Consider the following 16,942-nt stretch of genomic DNA (forward strand, 5'->3'; position numbering starts at 1 on the left):
CTATGTATCCCCAATGTGCCCCCTTTTTCTTTGGACATCCCTTTCCCCTATTCCCTTTACCCCATATTTATATATTTTTCTGGCTCAATAAAACTTATTATTAAGTATTATGATACTCCAGTTGATGTGTCCTTCTCGAGGTTGTGTGGTGAAACTCGTACTTGAAGAAAACTGATGTGTGAATGATCCCTTACTGGAAGAAAACCTGAGCGCTTGTGTTCAGTCCGCCGGACACCGTTTTGGAGGCATGGATCATGGCAGCGGCATTCATCGTGGATTGCAGGACTGCAAAGAATATGACACCGTTGCTCTGATTTATGAAGACTGGCGTTTTGCATAAAATTTTGCCTCTTAATGAATTTGGCATATCTTACACTTTTGTCAGAAACGGTCCTCCAGGTATAGATTTCTGGCATATTATGATGAGTTTGTCAGTCAGACTTCACCTTGCCCTGTCCTACTCCAGCTCCGTCCTGCTTTGGAGTATCTTGTCGGGATTGGCTTAAAAACGCACAATTTTTGCACAAAAATTGTGACTTTTCAAGAAATGTTTACACCATGAAACTGTGGAAAAATATTTAATGAATCGGGGGCAAAAAAAAAAAGGATATATAGCCCAAAATAATAACAATAAAAACTCCAGCTCTCCCTCCGAAACACAAGAAAAAAAAAAAGTTTTTTACAATGCGGCAACACAAAGCCCCGCTTCCTAAGTGTTTCTATTGTGAAATAGTCCTAAACTAAACAAACATGGTTTTTATGTGGTTTTGGCTTACAAATACTGATGTAAAATACTGACCAAATACTGAAAGTGTGACCGTGGCCTTTTTTTTTTTTTTTTTTAACACTTGCATTTTTTTTTTCCACCATTTCAACTCGCTTGGAATTTTTCTTCCCCTCTTTCAGTGCATTGTTCAGTAAAATGAATGGTAAATTCTTTCTTTTGAGATATGCTTATTCTGTATTGTTTGTATAAGACCCCCCCCTAAAATTGTAACGTGCTGCGGAATATGTTGGCGCTATAAAAATAAAAATTACTATTATTATTATTATTCAATTCCAACAGACAAGTAAAGCAGTTCTTAGAAGGAGAGAAAAAGGAAAAGTGGCTGTGTAAAGTTTCATAGGTTTTGTAGCCCCAGGTGCCTCCATGTCTAGTAGCCACTGGCTGATAACAGAGAGCAACAGCCTGCGCTGAGTCACTGCAGAGTTTGTTGTGGCTATAAACAGCCTACAGGAAAGGTAAACCCTCCAGGGAGAGAGAGAGAGCGGGTGACGTCACACGTTCTGAACCAATCAGCTTCTATTTAAGCAAATGGGGAAAAAAGAACCATCCAATCAGCGACAAGAGGTGTGGCTTCTGTAACAGAGTCTGTTAGAAGTCCCTCCCCGGTGCCGGATGTTGATAGTCGTCTCCGTGGAAACAGGCACCGGAAGTTCAGTGTGTAGCAGTCCGCAGGACCGGCAGGAGCTCGGAGCTGCAGGTGAGCGCTACATGTATATTCTATATGTATGTGATAGAAGTCAGCCGCCATATTACTCTCCTCTTGTAGAACTATGAATCCTGTGGATGACAATGTGCTGCCGTCTCACCAGCTGATGGGAGTTGTAGTTCTCCTGTAATTGTAGGATATCTGATAATATGAAACATATGTGGTCCAGTAATTCTGAACCAAATGAATTTTCTGCTATAGTGTGAGGCCAGAGGTCACTAACTGACCGCGCTCCAGCTATTGTGGAACTACAACTCCCAGCATGCCCTGACAGCTGGAGTGTGTCAGCTTCCAGACCCCCTGGAGTCAGTGATCAGATTATTTATCATTTGTATCTTACTATAAAAGGCAGCCTGCATGGCATGCTGGGAGTTGTAGTTCCCCTGCAGCTGGAGAAGACACCGATATAGGGGATAATGACCCCTACTCTACATTAAAAGGGATTAGAAAAAAAAACAAACATGGCTGCGTTCTTTCATAAACAGCGCCAGCCCTGAACCAGGGTTGTGTCAGGTATTGTATTGAGCGGAGATGAGCTGCAATATCGCATACAACCCATGGTCAGGGGTGGTGCTGTTTCTGAAAGTAAGCAGCCATGTTTTGTTTTTTTTCTTTTCTAATCCTGGACAATCCCTTTAAGGGTGTTAGAAATCACCCAGTAGTCCTGCTGCTGCTGCAGAAGCTCTTTTTGATGTGTGAGATGGTGACTACTGCCCTCTATTGAATGATTGATGTAAATGCTTTTATACTCTTCATAAAGCGCTTCAGTCATTGGCTGCGAAGGAGAAGGAACTCCTTCCAGGATGATCCCTGACAGACAAGATGAGCTCTGAAGTCGAATTGTGCTGTTCTCACAAATATTATGAGCAGACCGGTCAATATAAGAGTCTAATGTGATGTTATGTGACTTATTATTATTATTATTATTTTTTAGCTGCGGAAATGGTGCGATTACATGTGAAACATGGTGACGAGAGCCAGTTCCTGTTTGACACGACCGTGGACGTTCCTGTAGATTTACTGGTGGAGCAGGTGACCTCCATATATAATGGACGACTGAAAGTCAGTAGGATCTGTGCTGGTGAGGAGACCGACGTGCATAGAAAATATTAGAAGGAAACCATGGAGCATCTGATTACAGTTATCCATTAAGGAAGAGAGAGGACCTGTTAGCACTACAGGAGGATTTTGGATTGTTACCTAAAGACGTGGCCATATGGGGGCTGATAGACGGCCTTATTTCTCGTGTGAAGGTGGCATTGCAGTGCATGGACTGGTCGGCACCTCTCCTGACCTGAGCATGACAGCGTGATGTATTACTGTGTAGCTGTCACGCTCAGGTCAGGAGAGCCGGCGGCCAGTCCAAAGATGGCAATGCGATCCTCACACGAGATATACGGCCGTCTGTCTGCCCCCTAATGGCAACTTGAAGTTGATTTAAATAATACTGTATGGTGCCAGTACAGCGGGGTTGGTCTTCTCCTACCAGTCTGCGTATTATCCACCCCCCTGCTTTCCTCTGATCTATGATTCATTGGTCAGTGACTTGCCTCCTCTCATTTTGGCAGGGTCATTGCCTGGGCTGTAACTTGCAAATTACACCATTGAGCTGAGAAAACAATCTGTGCATTCGCAGCCCCCGACACCTGAGCTACATTTCCGCCGGAGAAGGAAGGTCACTGAAAAAGTCGTGACTGGTTAGTCATAGACCAAAGGCAGGCGGGGGATGCAGATAATACTCAGACAGGCAGGAAAAGACCAAGTCCAGCATTCAGCCCCCACACACTTGCTCCTCACTAGTATAAAACTTCTACTGATTCCAGAAGAATGGTAAAATGGATTTCTTTATAAAAAAAATAAAAAAAGATAATTTTATTCAGCGTCAAAGTGCAATTACAGCCAAAATCCTGCTGACTGGTCCTCTTTAAGCACTGAGTGCCCTTTCAGGACATAGGTGAAGGGTCCGCAGCTCAGGACCCTCATCATTAGAACGTCAGTCACTGTGTTGAGCTTCTCTCCCTCTGCAGGGCCAGGCTCATCCATACTTTACACATTGCTGCACGGAAAATCGGAGGCTGATGTTTTTATACATTTTATTTCATATTTTATTGTTCTCTTTTTTTCTTTTTTTTGTTCTGGGAAAGCGGAGTGAAAACCAATATGGTCATTAGTTATGTATTGGTACTGACCCAATCTGGTATTGCTCCGGAGGTGGCAGTCCTGGCATTCAGGACTGGTGGTATATTTAGGGGCAATGTGAGTGGGTAACACCCTCATTTCTTTAAAAACAATTATAACTCAGAAATGGCCATATAAACTTTAAAGGGGTTGTCGATTTTTAAAATATTGATTACATTTCTTTTGGATCAGTCGTCAATATCAGATCGTTTGGGGTCAAGCAACTGGCATCCCCGCCCATTGCCCATTCCCAGGCGGAACTGCACATCTTCTTTCACTGTGTAGTCGCAGTTGCCAAGTACTGCAGATCATTTTCTGTACAATTAAACAGGAACTTAGCTGCAGTTCTTGGCAACGACCACTAGGTGGTGAATTGTTCCAGCAGGTGATGGCTGATCGGTGGAGGTCCGGGGTGTCAGACCCCTACTGATCTGATATTGATGACTAATCCAAAAGAGAGGTAATCCATATTATAAAGATGGACAACCCCTTGAAATAGGGGGATGACTACTGAGCTGTTAACACCTAAAACACCTGCCACAAATATAATATAAGGCCCACAATATTTGAGGTGTTCTTATTTCTGTCATCGTTACCTTTGTTACACGGCCCGAAAAGTACTCCTTCCCCGAAACTGTGTTGTGGGGGGGGGGGGGGGGCAATGGGTGGACAATGGAGGGGCAATGGAGAAAACCCCCATGCTTTTTAAAAAGCACTGACTTGACTGCAGCATTTGAGGAGTTAAACAGTCAAGATCGGGTGTCTCTTTAGCTTAAAGGGGATCTCTGAGAATGAGATAAGATGTCGTTGCTGGTAAAATTCAAACTGCGGCCCGTCCTAGTCACGTGTCAGTATGTGCTGAAGACATACAGCTCCTAAGACCTGCGTCTCAACTGACAGGAGCCGCATCAGACATACCTCAGTCGGCAGCCAGGAGCACGGCTGTCATAGGTCAAGAAATATATCTCTTCTTTGAGCACAAAGAGGGTTATCTCCAGCTTCATCCTCTTTGATGTTTATTTGTTTCCCAGTAGGGCGCAGTCATTCTCTGTGCACTGCTATAAATCAATCAGACTGTCGGAGGAGGAGGATAAAGCTGGAGATCTGGTCACCGAGCACAATGTGGTTTAAAACGTATTTCTTCACATACCACAGCCGTGCTGCTAACTGAGGAACTTGAGACGGCTCTTGTCAGTTGAGACGTTGGTCTCAGTAGCTGTATGTCTTCGGTCTGCAGCCTGTACTGGCACGTGTCTAGGATGGGCTGCAGACTGAGAAACTTGTGAAACGGCTCTCGTCAGTTGAGACGCAGGTCTCAGGAGCTGTATGTCTTCCATCTGCAGCCTGTACTGGCACGTGTCTAGGATGGGCTGCAGACTGAATAATATCAGGAACTTAATTTTATCTCATTCTTGGAGAACCCCTTTAAAGGCTTATTTCCATCTTCTTAAATGGACCTTTTTAGGTAGTAATTGTAAAAAGAAGCAGCTTTCTAATTTACTTAATGTCTAAATTCTCCCGTTCCCCCAATATTTGGCCTTTTCTATTTTTTTTTGCTTACTGCTCACTACGTATGGGACAGGCAACCACTCCTAGACCCCAGCGGTGGCCGTCCGGTCCTCTGAGCCGTAAATAAAATGCACAGTTGTTGCCAGGTCTTTCCTACTGCGGCTGGGCTGCACTCTCCGGGCCCATAGAACGGCTCCTGTGCAGACACACAGCCCGAGAGCCGTTATGTGGCTCTGCTCACCTCCTTCAGTCCAGGGAGATGGTGAATGCCATGCTTACCATAGCTGTCAGCCACGACCACTGCTGCAGAGGTAGACTTACAGAGCAGCTTGGGGAATGGGCACATAGAGGTCAGCGGTGCAGCGAACCTGCTGGTCTGAACGGTCGCTCAGGCAGGAACGAGGTGGAGAATATAGGGCAGAACTGATAGCGCATGTTCTCCACTGTCTTACACAACTCTTGCCATTCACAGAGATGGAAGAATTGGCTGAACACGGCATCACGCTGCCCCCCAACATGCAAGGGTTAACGGACGAGCAGATCGAGGAGCTGAGGCTGAAGGACGAATGGGAAACCAAATGTGTGCCCAGCGGAGGAAGCGTGCTCAAGAAGGACGAGATCGGGAGGCGGAACGGACACGGTAATGATGGCGCCAGCTGACCGGTAATGATGGCGCTGGCTGACTTCTAATGATGGCGCTGGCTGACCGGTCCTGCCCGTCGCGTTCAGGGAGCTGTATGACTCTTAGTGAGGGTTCATTTTTTTTTGCAGGAGATTGATTCTTTAATTAAAGAATCAATCTTGTAAAAGCAAAAAAAAATAGTAACCTAAACTAGAGAGTATTGTTTTGATTAGGCCTAAATCCTGAGGCTGCACTACTGAGACATTTCGATGACTTTGCTTCTTTTGATTTCTGTGAGGAGCCTTGTATGATTTTCCTAACAGAGATCGGAACAGGGAGTGTTGTCATGGGGTTCTTCAAGGGATCATTTCCACATAATAAATGCTAAAATGTTTGTTTTAACCCTTTAAACTAGCGTGATGTTAGGAGTGGGATTGTGGCTGCGATTGACAGCTCCATTCCTTCAGGGAGATCCTGACAGCCCTGTAACCTAATCAAGTCCCCCAGGCCTGTCTAGTCGGAGCGCCTATTGGGGTATATCTTGGGTAGACCCTAATTCGGTGGTCTCCAACCTTTCTTACATAGAGCGCCTCGTTCAGCTCTGATGGAGGGAATGAGGACCCTTCTTGTGGGTTGCGAGTCCCTACACTAAAGTCAAAAACAATTCACTGAAAAAAGGACATAAAATAATTTTAAAAAATCACAGAAGAAAAAGCAAAAACACAGCCATACTTACCAATACCGTGTCCAGACACAAGTGCACAACAGGGTGTAGCCGCCCCCATGATAAGTGCAGGGGCAAATACTAATGCAACAACCCACCACACATCAGGGGATGGCTGCCTAGTATTCACAATGCACACAGGCTTAGATAGGGCACCATTCACACCATCACAGGAGATGCACCTTTGTCCGGATAACAGCCTGTTACCAGCACCTCTACTATTAGATCTGGCAGGCTGTCCCATACCAGAAGTACACCCCACAAGACAGACACCCCAAATTACCCAGCCAGCACTGAAGGGTCCGGACTGCACCTTGTATGGAAAAATGTGCAAACACATGTATAAAATGCATGAGCTTTTGGTCAATATTTTGGCCAAAATACACAAGCTCGCAACCCCCGTCAGGGGTCATTAAATTAAATGGATATTAAAAAGTGTTTTTAGATTTAAAAAAAAAAAATAATAATTATATATATATATAGCCATAGCTTTTTTTTATTTTTCTGTCCACGTAGCTGTGTGAGGGTTTGTTTTTTGAGGGACGAGTTGTACGTTTGAATGACATCGTTCATGTGTGTTAAATGTCGCTGTCAGATATTTGACAGCGGGATTTAACAGGTTAAAAGCCGTGGGCGAAGCTCTGCTCCACCTGCGTCCGTTAGGCTAAGTGCCCATGATGCAGAAACGCTGCTGATTTTTTCCGCATCTCCCTGGCAGGAAAAACCCATGCGGATTTTACATGCGTTTTTCCCGCCAGGTAGAAGCATTTGTGAAGCATTTCTGCATGCGGGTTATCAAGTTCTTTTCCAAGAGATTTTAGCATCACTTGGAAAGTGCTTGACAACTTGGTCACACTATGACCAAGTAATAGTTAAAAAAAAGAATAAGGCTATGTGCCCACGTTGCGGACCTGAAGCATATTTTTTACGCTTCTCCCTGGCGGGAAAATCGCATGCGGATATTACATGCGGTTTTCCCGCCAGGTAGAAGCGTTTGTGAGGCGTCTTTGCATGCATTTCCGCATGCGGGTTATCAAGCACTTCTCCAAGCATCACTTGGAAAAGTGCTTGACAACTTGTTCAGAATGGTAAAAAATAAAAAAATAAACTTTATACTCATCTTCTGATGCATTCTCTGCCCCGTCCGGAGGCTTGAGCGGCTCACGCTGTTGTGTGCAGGACCTGCGGTGACGTCATTGAGTCATGTGGTGGGTCACATGACTCAATGACGTGGCAGGTCCTTCAGACAACAGCGCGACGGAGGGAAAACATCAGAAGATAAATATAAACTTTATTTTATTCTTTTTTTTACAGGTTCTTTGGTACCCAGGTAGCGTTTTTCAAGCGTATATGCTGCGGAATTTCCGCAGCGTAAACGCTTGAAAAACGCATGTAGATCCGCACCCCATGGTCCCCAATTGCATTCCGCAATGTCAATGCCCATGCTGCGGATTTTTCCGCAGCGTATATGCTGCAGTCAAAAATCCGCAGCATGTTCACTAATTTTGCGGAAGCGCAGCGGAATCAATGTGCGGATGGTACCCAAGTCTGGAGGAGAGGAGACTCTCATCCAGACCTGGGTACCAAAGAACTTGTAAAAAAAAGAATAAAATAAAGTTTATACTTATCTTCTGATGTTTTCCCTCCGTCGCGCTGTTGTCTGAAGGACCTGCCACGTCTTTGAGTCATATGACTCAATGACGTCACCGCAGGTCCTGCACACAACAGCGTGAGCCGCTCAAGCCTCCGGACGGGGCAGAGAATGCATCAGAAGGTGAGTATAAAGTTTATTTTTTTATTTTTTACCATTCTGAACAAGTTGTCAAGCACTTTTCCAAGTGATGCTTGGAGAAGTGCTTGATAACCCGCATGCGGAAATGCATGCAAAGACGCCTCACAAACTCTTCTACCTGGCGGGAAAACCGCATGTAATATCCGCATGCGATTTTCCCGCCAGGGAGAAGCGTAAAAAATATGCTTCAGGTCCGCAACGTGGGCACATAGCCTAAGAATGATAAAAAATAAATATTATTATACTTACCTTCCGATGGCCCCCGGTATTACAACAGACCAGACGGAGCGGAGAAAATACCGGGGGCCATCGGAAGGTAAGTATAATCTTAATTTTTTATTTTAAATTCTTTTTTTTTTTTTTTTTTACAGGTTCTATGGTACCCGAGTCTGGATGAGAGTCTCCTCTTCTCCAAACCCAGGTACCATCCCCACATTGAATCGCATAATATCCGTGTGCAAATGTGCTGACACGGATATTATGCGATTCAATGCAAGTCAATGGCGGCAATTACGCTGCGTGTCTGCAAAATTAATGGACATGTGGCGTATTTTTCCACAATGATAATTCGCAGCGGAAATTTCGGCAGCATGTGCACACAGCCCATGCGGATTATCATTGGGGACCATGGGGCACTTATTACTAAGCGTTTTTTAAGCGTTTTCGCTGAGGAAATTCCGCGGCAAAAAACGCTTGAAAAACGCATAGTGGGCACGCAGCTTTAAAGGTACATCCCCGGCAAACGATTGATGGCTGATTTTAAAGATACAGGCTCTGCGTCCGAACCCTCATCAAAGGCAGGGACACGACGTATGACATACATGTGTATTAAATGTGTGTATATGGCAGCTCTTCTTTAAGTGGTTATTTAGCAATAAAGGCCTTGTTTCAGTTTTTTTCTCATAGGCCTCTATTAATCTAAAGCCGTGGATTGAGACCACTTATTTTATTAGTGCAAATCTCTAATGTAATCCCCTAATCCGATCTGTTCGCTTTACACCTTAGAGCCGTTCCACTAAACGGGCAGCAGTGAGGAAACCATATTCCCAGCAGATGCTATCGGTATAATAAGGTGCCATCTTTGGTCGTCAGTATGGCATGTGGAGTCCATAGAGGTGGTTCTTGGTGCAGAATTGTTTTTTTTTCTGCTCTGTCATCACCGCTTGTAAAGCAAACAGATCCTCTTGGGATGGCCCTAGGGGGTCTTATTATTACCCTCCCCTATAAGTACAGGGGGAATAGCTTATTACATATATGTACAGTGTATAGGATTTCTTATCTTACTTCTGTGTATTTTTTTTTTCAGCACCAAATGAGAATATGAAGAAGGTTTTGCAGAAAACTGTGGAAGAAGCCAAAGCTTTAATATCAAAAGTATGTGGGGACGTCATGTCTAACAATGTGTGTATTATATTCATAGTCCTAACAAATACCGGCACTCACATCTTCTTAAAATAATTGCTTTATTGATCCAGTAGTATAGAAGGTACAAAAATGGTTGAACACAACAGCACAAAAATAAAAAAGGCAGAAAAGAAATATCCGCTGCGCTCCCAGGTAACATGTTACCTGGCAGCACATAGCAGGAAGGGGGCACAAGACAGGGGCAGCACGTAACGGGATGGGGGCAGCACAAATACCAGGATGGGGGCGCACATAACAGGATTGGGAAGCAGGATGGGGGGGCGCACATAACAGGATGGGAGACCATATACCAATAAAAATGCATATATATATATATATATATATATATATATATATATATATATATATTTTGCTCAAAATAATAAAGGGAACACTCAAATAACACATCCTAGATCTGAATGAATGAAATATTCTCATTGAATACTTTGTTCTGTACAAAGTTGAATGTGCTGACAACAAAATCACACAAAAATCATCAATGGAAATCAAATTTATTAATCAATGGAGGCCTGGATTTGGAGTCACCCCCAAAATTAAAGTGGAAAAACACACTACAGGCTGATCCAACTTTGATGTAATGTCCTTAAAACAAGTCAAAATGAGGCTCCGTATTGTGTGTGGCCTCCACGTGCCTGTATGACCTCCCTACAACGCCTGGGCATGCTCCTGATGAGGCTGAGTATTGTGTGTGGCCTCCACGTGCCTGTATGACCTCCCTACAATGCCTGGGCATGCTCCTGATGAGGCTGAGTATTGTGTGTGGCCTCCACGTGCCTGTATGACCTCCCTACAACGCCTGGGCATGCTCCTGATGAGGCTGAGTATTGTGTGTGGCCTCCACGTGCCTGTATGACCTCCCTACAACGCCTGGGCATGCTCCTGATGAGGTTGCGGATGGTCTCCTGTGGGATCTCCTCCCAGACCTGGACTAAAGCATCCGCCAACTCCTGGACAGTCTGTGGTGCAACGTGACGTTGGTGGATGGAGCGAGACATGATGTCCCAGATGTGCTCAATCGGATTCAGGTCTGGGGAACGGGCGGGCCAGTCCATAGCTTCAATGCCTTCATCTTGCAGGAACTGCTGACACACTCCAGCCACGCGAGGTCTGGCATTGTCCTGCATTAGGAGGAACCCAGGGCCAACCGCACCAGCATATGGTCTCACAAGGGGTCTGAGGATCTCATCTCTGTACCTAATGGCAGTCAGGCTACCTCTGGCAAGCACATGGAGGGCTGTGCGGCCCTCCAAAGAAATGCCACAGAACACCAGGTTTGGCAAAGTCGCCACTGGCGCCCTGTGCTCTTCACAGATGAAAGCAGGTTCACACTGAGCACATGTGACAGACGTGACAGAGTCTGGAGACGCCGTGGAGAGCGATCTGCTGCCTGCAACATCCTTCAGCATGACCGGTTTTGCAGTGGCTCAGTAATGGTGTGGGGTGGCATTTCTTTGGAAGTCCGCACAACCCTCCATTTTATATATATATATATATATATATATATAGTTTTTTGTTTTGTTTTTATAAACTGCAGCTTTATTGGGTTTATATGCTGAGAATCTAACAACTGCCTTTTCTTTGTCTCCTTTTTTTAATCTAGAAACAAGCAGAAGCTAATATTTGTGTCACAAAGGAGATGGTAAAAGATGCCTTGGATCAGCTCCGGGGGGCTGTCATGATTGTATATCCCATGGGGTTACCTCCTCACGACCCGATCCGCATGGAGTTTAAAAATAATGAAGATCTCTCGGGAACTCAGGTAAGATGGGACATCATTATCCTGGAATTCCCGTGGTGGAATCTGGGTCTGATCACATACGGTCTACGACTGGTTCTGATATTATTTTCTGTAGTGATCACGATCCTGTAATTAGAGGTTAAATTCTTCATTGTTTTCAGAGGATCACAGATAATTTTTCCTTGATTTTTAGGACAGGTATTTTTGATACTGTTCTATTAAATGGAGTTCCTGCATCTTGTTCCAGGCTGGCCAGATGGTCATTGAGGAAGCCGCTGCCCAGCTGTGGTGGGCTGGAAAGGAGCTGCTGAGGAAACAGAAACTCGCCGACTACGTGGGCAAAAATGAGAAAACTAAAATTATTGTGAAGATACAAAAGGTAACAAAAATCTGAAAAACCTTCTTTAATCCAGGTCACATTTTCTCCATTAGGAAGAAAACTGTCTATATAGCGCCACCTATTGGAAGTGGTGACCTTATAACGCAATACCTGACCCTATAACAAGCCTTGCCACATGATTTAGGATATATAACTAAACCAGGGTCTTCTCCAGAAGGAAAAGTCCCCCAACCACAGCTAATTTGTGTATATTTCCCCAGGGAGTACTGACTATTAGCAATGTCTTTGGGACTGCCATAATGTCGGGGGTGGAAATTGTACCCTGTTCTTGAATTTATAGGCCTAATTCTTATTTATTTCATCCATCAGAGCTGATATGCTTTTTGTTAGGGCTACAAAGTTATTATAGGTATTTTTACTACCAGATGAACCTTTTCCTGTCAACTGTTACCTGTAAGGGATGCTGACAGAAAGTGTTTAATTTCCATACAGCTCCCCCGCAGGAGAAATGAAGAATTACACCTTTCTTCATGAAATGAGTCCTCCAGGTCAAGAGACAAGATTTTGTGGTCAAATTTCTGTAATTCACATAATACCATTGATCACTATTGTATACTCAATTAAGTGATCTTGGGGCTGACTTAAAGGGGTTGTCCACTTTTTAGAAAACTTTTTCCTATTCCCCACAGGAAAAAAAAAACTTGGTTTACGTACCCGGGACTCAGCGCAATGTCTCAGCTGCTGCCCTAGTCTTCATTATTCGTCTGCAGTGGTGACGTTACATTAACATCGCTGCAGCCCATCACTGGCCAGTGAAGCAGCGGCGGCGCAGACATTGTGCTGGACCCCGGGAGGGCAAGTAAACCATAGTTTATTTTTTACAAAGGATGGTGCATGTAGGGAAAGGTTTTCTGGAAGGGGATAACCCCATAAAGGATAATTGTATTGCATTTTACTTCCATGTGGCATTTGCGTCGGTCACGGTGAATGTCGTCTATAATTACAATTTTGACTTCTGAATCCAACTAGAAAGGACACGGAGCTCCAGCGAGGGAGCCGGTGATCTCCGAGGAGGAACAGAAGAACATGATGATGTATTACCACCGACGCCAGGAAGAACTGAAGGTGACACTATTCTCTTCCCTCACATGAATTTCTTGTACATTTGAGAAAAGGACGTGCGAAAGTCTAATCCCTTCCCGACATGTGATGTACTCGTGTGTTTTATGTGTTGTGCGGATGTATGGAGTTCCCTATGAAATCTAAAACAACATGTATAAAATAGGTACCAAAAAACAATAAAAAAGAAATTGTAAATCTCCCAAAAAATACTTGCTATCGCTGCATCCTTAAGAGTCTCATCTGTCATGTAATAAAATGATTTACGTCCTCATACGGCTATGTTGATGAAAAATTTTAAAATGTAGTATTTTGACAGATCAGACTTTTACGGACGTGGAGTTACCAATCATAATTATTTTTCATTTCTTTATTTTAAAATTTGGAAAAGGAGGAGATTTAAATAAATATTCTTTTTAATTCATTATTTAAAAAAAAAAAATGTTTTTTTTTTTTTTTTTTTTAAGTTACCCTCACACCCCCCCCACCCAGGGGACTTTAACCTGTGATCGCTTATACTATATGCTGCAGTACCACAGTATTTCAATACATAGTATAAATTGTGGGGTCCATTGACTCTCGGCCTATAGCTGAGCTTCAAAGTAGCACCAGCAGTGATCGCAGCCGTTACAGGCAGATGTCGGCTAGTTATTACAGCCGGCATCAGCCCTGTATGGGGATGGGCACAGCTCCTGAGCATGACGTACATGTACAGTAGGGCGCGCAAAGGGAACGAATGGATAGGTGTTACATTTACGATCAGAGGGGAATAACTACTGGGAAACCTACCCCTGTAGTCCATTACGCAATTAAATTGAATTCAGGCTGCTATTTCCTCTCTGCTTCCGTACCGAGCTTATCTAGAAGGGCAGCGGTAGGATTGTTCTGTCCAACATGTAGTCCGTCATCTTAAAGGGGTTCTCCCATCTCAGACACTTATGGTGTATATGGTACGGTAGGACCAAGCCCCCTCTTACACCACTGTAAGGTGGGCGCATGTGCACACCACTTTCTATACGGTGTATGGGAGCATGTTTGCAAAGTCTAAGATGGGATTTACCCTTTTAAAGGAAAGTGAATACTTTTATTTCCTTTTCTGCCTTTTGCTGTGGACATAATTTAATATAAGAAGCCACTTTTATTGCAGAAACTGGATGAAGATGAGGATATATCGTACTTAAATGCGGAATGGGCGGACAGCAGCTCCCTGAAAAGACAATTCCAAGGTGTAAGAGACATTAAATGGAGACTAAAATGAAGATTTCTGCATAATTCCCAGTGCTTGTCCGGCCTGTCCTTTATATTATGTTAATAAATTCTCTTTATCTTGTTACCATTGTGTTCTGTTATCTTTGCCGCACTGATGTTTCTCTTTATTCTGTATTTGCGGCCGCCGGCCACTAGGTGTCTCCCTGTCATGTGTCCTGGGGAATTCTACAGACGTCACACACAGTCCGTACTGCGACACAGCTTCTGCTGCCCCATATTGTGCTGCTGTTCAGTGTCAGACTTTCTGAAAATGTTTACAATAGTCACATACAGTAAAGGGAGAAGCGTCCTCCAGGCATTACCTGGGTAGGAAAGTTACTTTGTGTCAGAGTTTTACCAATATGTTTCTCCAAATTACCGATCTCCAGGTGTCACAAGGACTCGACTGCGGGCAGAGCCGAAAGCATAAGAGCGCATGCGATCTACTGCGGGCAGAGCCGAAAGCATAAGAGCGCATGCGATCTACTGCGGGCAGAGCCGAAAGCATAAGAGCGCATGCGATCTACTGCAGGCAGAGCCTAAATCACGAGAGCGGATGTGATCTACTGCGGGCAGATCCTAAGTCATGAGAGCGGATGCGATCTACTGCGGGCAGAGCCGAAAGCATAAGAGCGCATGCGATCTACTGCCGGCAGATCCGAAAGCATAAGAGCGCATGCGATCTACTGCAGGCAGAGCCTAAATCACGAGAGCGGATGCGATCTACTGCGGGCAGAGCCTAAATCACGAGAGCGGATGCGATCTACTGCGGGCAGAGCCTAAATCATGAGAGCGGATGCGATCTACTGCGGGCAGAGCCTAAATCACGAGAGAGCATGCGATCTACAGGCAGAGCCTAAATCACGAGAGAGCATGCGATCTACAGGCAGAGCCGAAAGCATAAGAGCGGATGCGATCTACTGCGGGCAGAGCCGAAAGCATAAGAGCGCATGCGATCTACTGCGGGCAGAGCCGAAAGCATAAGAGCGCATGCGATCTACTGCGGGCAGAGCCGAAAGCATAAGAGCCCATGCGATCTACTGCGGGCAGAGCCGAAAGCATAAGAGCGCATGCGATCTACTGCGGGCAGAGCCGAAAGCATAAGAGCGGATGCGATCTACTGCGGGCAGAGCCGAAATCATGAGAGCGCATGCGATCTACTGCGGGCAGAGCCGAAACCATAAGAGCGCATGCGATCTACTGCGGGCAGAGCCTAAATCACGAGAGCGGATGCGATCTACTTCGGGCAGAGCCTAAATCACGAGAGCGGATGCGATCTACTTCGGGCAGAGCCTAAATCACGAGAGCGGATGAGATCTACTGCGGGCAGAGCCTAAATCACGAGAGAGCATGCAATCTACTGCGGGCAGAGCCTAAATCACGAGAGCGGATGCGATCTACTTCGGGCAGAGCCCAAAGCATAAGAGCGGATGCGATCTACTGCAGGCAGAACCTAAATCACGAGCGCGCATGCAATCTACTACAGGCAGAGCCGAAAGCATAAGAGCGGATGCGATCTACTGCGGGCAGAGCCGAAAGCATAAGAGCGTATGCGATCTACTGCGGGCAGAGCCGAAAGCATAAGAGCGCATGCGATCTACTGCGGGCAGAGCCGAAAGCATAAGAGCGGATGCGATCTACTGCGGGCAGAGCCGAAAGCATAAGAGCGCATGCGATCTACTGCGGGCAGAGCCGAAAGCATAAGAGCGGATGCGATCTGCTGCGGGCAGAGCCGAAAGCATAAGAGCGCATGCGATCTACTGCGGGCAGAGCCGAAAGCATAAGAGCGCATGCGATCTACTGCGGGCAGAGCCGAAAGCATAAGAGCGCATGCGATCTACTGCGGGCAGAGCCGAAAGCATAAGAGCGGATGCGATCTACTTCGGGCAGAGCCGAAACCATAGGAGCGCATGCGATCTACTACGGGCAGAGCCTAAATCACGAGAGCGGATGCGATCTACTTCGGGCAGAGCCTAAATCACGAGAGCGGATGAGATCTACTGCGGGCAGAGCCTAAATCACGAGAGAGCATGCAATCTACTGCGGGCAGAGCCTAAATCACGAGAGCGGATGCGATCTACTTCGGGCAGAGCCTAAATCACGAGCGCGCATGCAATCTACTGCGGGCAGAGCCTAAATCACGAGAGCGGATGAGATCTACTGCGGGCAGAGCCTAAATCACGAGAGCGGATGCGATCTACTGCGGGCAGAGCCTAAATCACGAGAGAGCATGCGATCTACTACAGGCAGAGCCGAAAGCATAAGAGCACATGTGATCTACTGCGGGCAGAGCCTAAATCACGAGATCGGATGCGATCTACTGCGGGCAGAGCCTAAATCACGAGAGCGGATGCGATCTACTGCGGGCAGAGCCTAAATCATGAGAGCGGATGCGATCTACTGCGGGCAGAGCCAAAAGCATAAAGCGCATGCGATCTACTGCGGGCTGAGCCTAAATCATGAGAGCGGATGTGATCTACTGCGGGCAGATCCTAAGTCATGAGAGCGGATGCGATCTACTGCGGGCAGAGCCTAAATCACGAGAGCGGATGCGATCTACTGCGGGCAGAGCCTAAATCACGAGAGCGGATGCGATCTACTGCGGGCAGAGCCTAAATCACGAGAGCGGATGCGATCTACTGCGGGCAGAGCCTAAATCACGAGAGAGCATGCGATCTACTACAGGCAGAGCCGAAAGCATAAGAGCACATGTGATCTACTGCGGGCAGAACCTAAATCACGAGAGCGGATGCG

The 16,942-nt window shown here is 45.7% G+C and overlaps 1 protein-coding gene across 1 annotated transcript; it reads left to right on the forward strand.

Annotated features, from left to right (window-relative positions):
- Nucleotides 1-1,370: 1,370 nt before the first annotated feature.
- Nucleotides 1,371-14,273, forward strand: CFAP298 (cilia and flagella associated protein 298). The gene is made up of 8 exons (XM_073670823.1): nucleotides 1,371-1,484; nucleotides 2,428-2,574; nucleotides 5,653-5,820; nucleotides 9,625-9,692; nucleotides 11,344-11,502; nucleotides 11,729-11,860; nucleotides 12,851-12,946; nucleotides 14,088-14,273. The coding sequence occupies exons 1-8, from the start codon at nucleotides 1,400-1,402 to the stop codon at nucleotides 14,196-14,198; spliced, it is 966 nt and encodes a 321-aa protein (XP_073526924.1). The 5' UTR covers nucleotides 1,371-1,399; the 3' UTR covers nucleotides 14,199-14,273.
- Nucleotides 14,274-16,942: the final 2,669 nt, after the last annotated feature.

Source organism: Phyllobates terribilis, unplaced genomic scaffold (genome assembly GCF_046119375.1).
Source record: "Phyllobates terribilis strain yellow unplaced genomic scaffold, ASM4611937v1 Scaffold_2__4_contigs__length_985480577, whole genome shotgun sequence".
NCBI classification, from domain to species: domain Eukaryota; kingdom Metazoa; phylum Chordata; class Amphibia; order Anura; family Dendrobatidae; genus Phyllobates; species Phyllobates terribilis.

What these genes read in the sequence shown, in the direction of transcription:
- CFAP298 (XM_073670823.1), top strand. Translation starts at nt 1,400, where the DNA reads ATGTTGATAGTCGTCTCCGTGGAAACAGGCACCGGAAGTTCAGTGTGT. An exon ending in CCAAAGCTTTAATATCAAAA is followed by an intron (nt 9,693 to 11,343) that starts GTATGTGGGGAC and finishes TTTTTAATCTAG; the next exon opens with AAACAAGCAGAAGCTAATAT. An exon ending in AAGATCTCTCGGGAACTCAG is followed by an intron (nt 11,503 to 11,728) that starts GTAAGATGGGAC and finishes ATCTTGTTCCAG; the next exon opens with GCTGGCCAGATGGTCATTGA.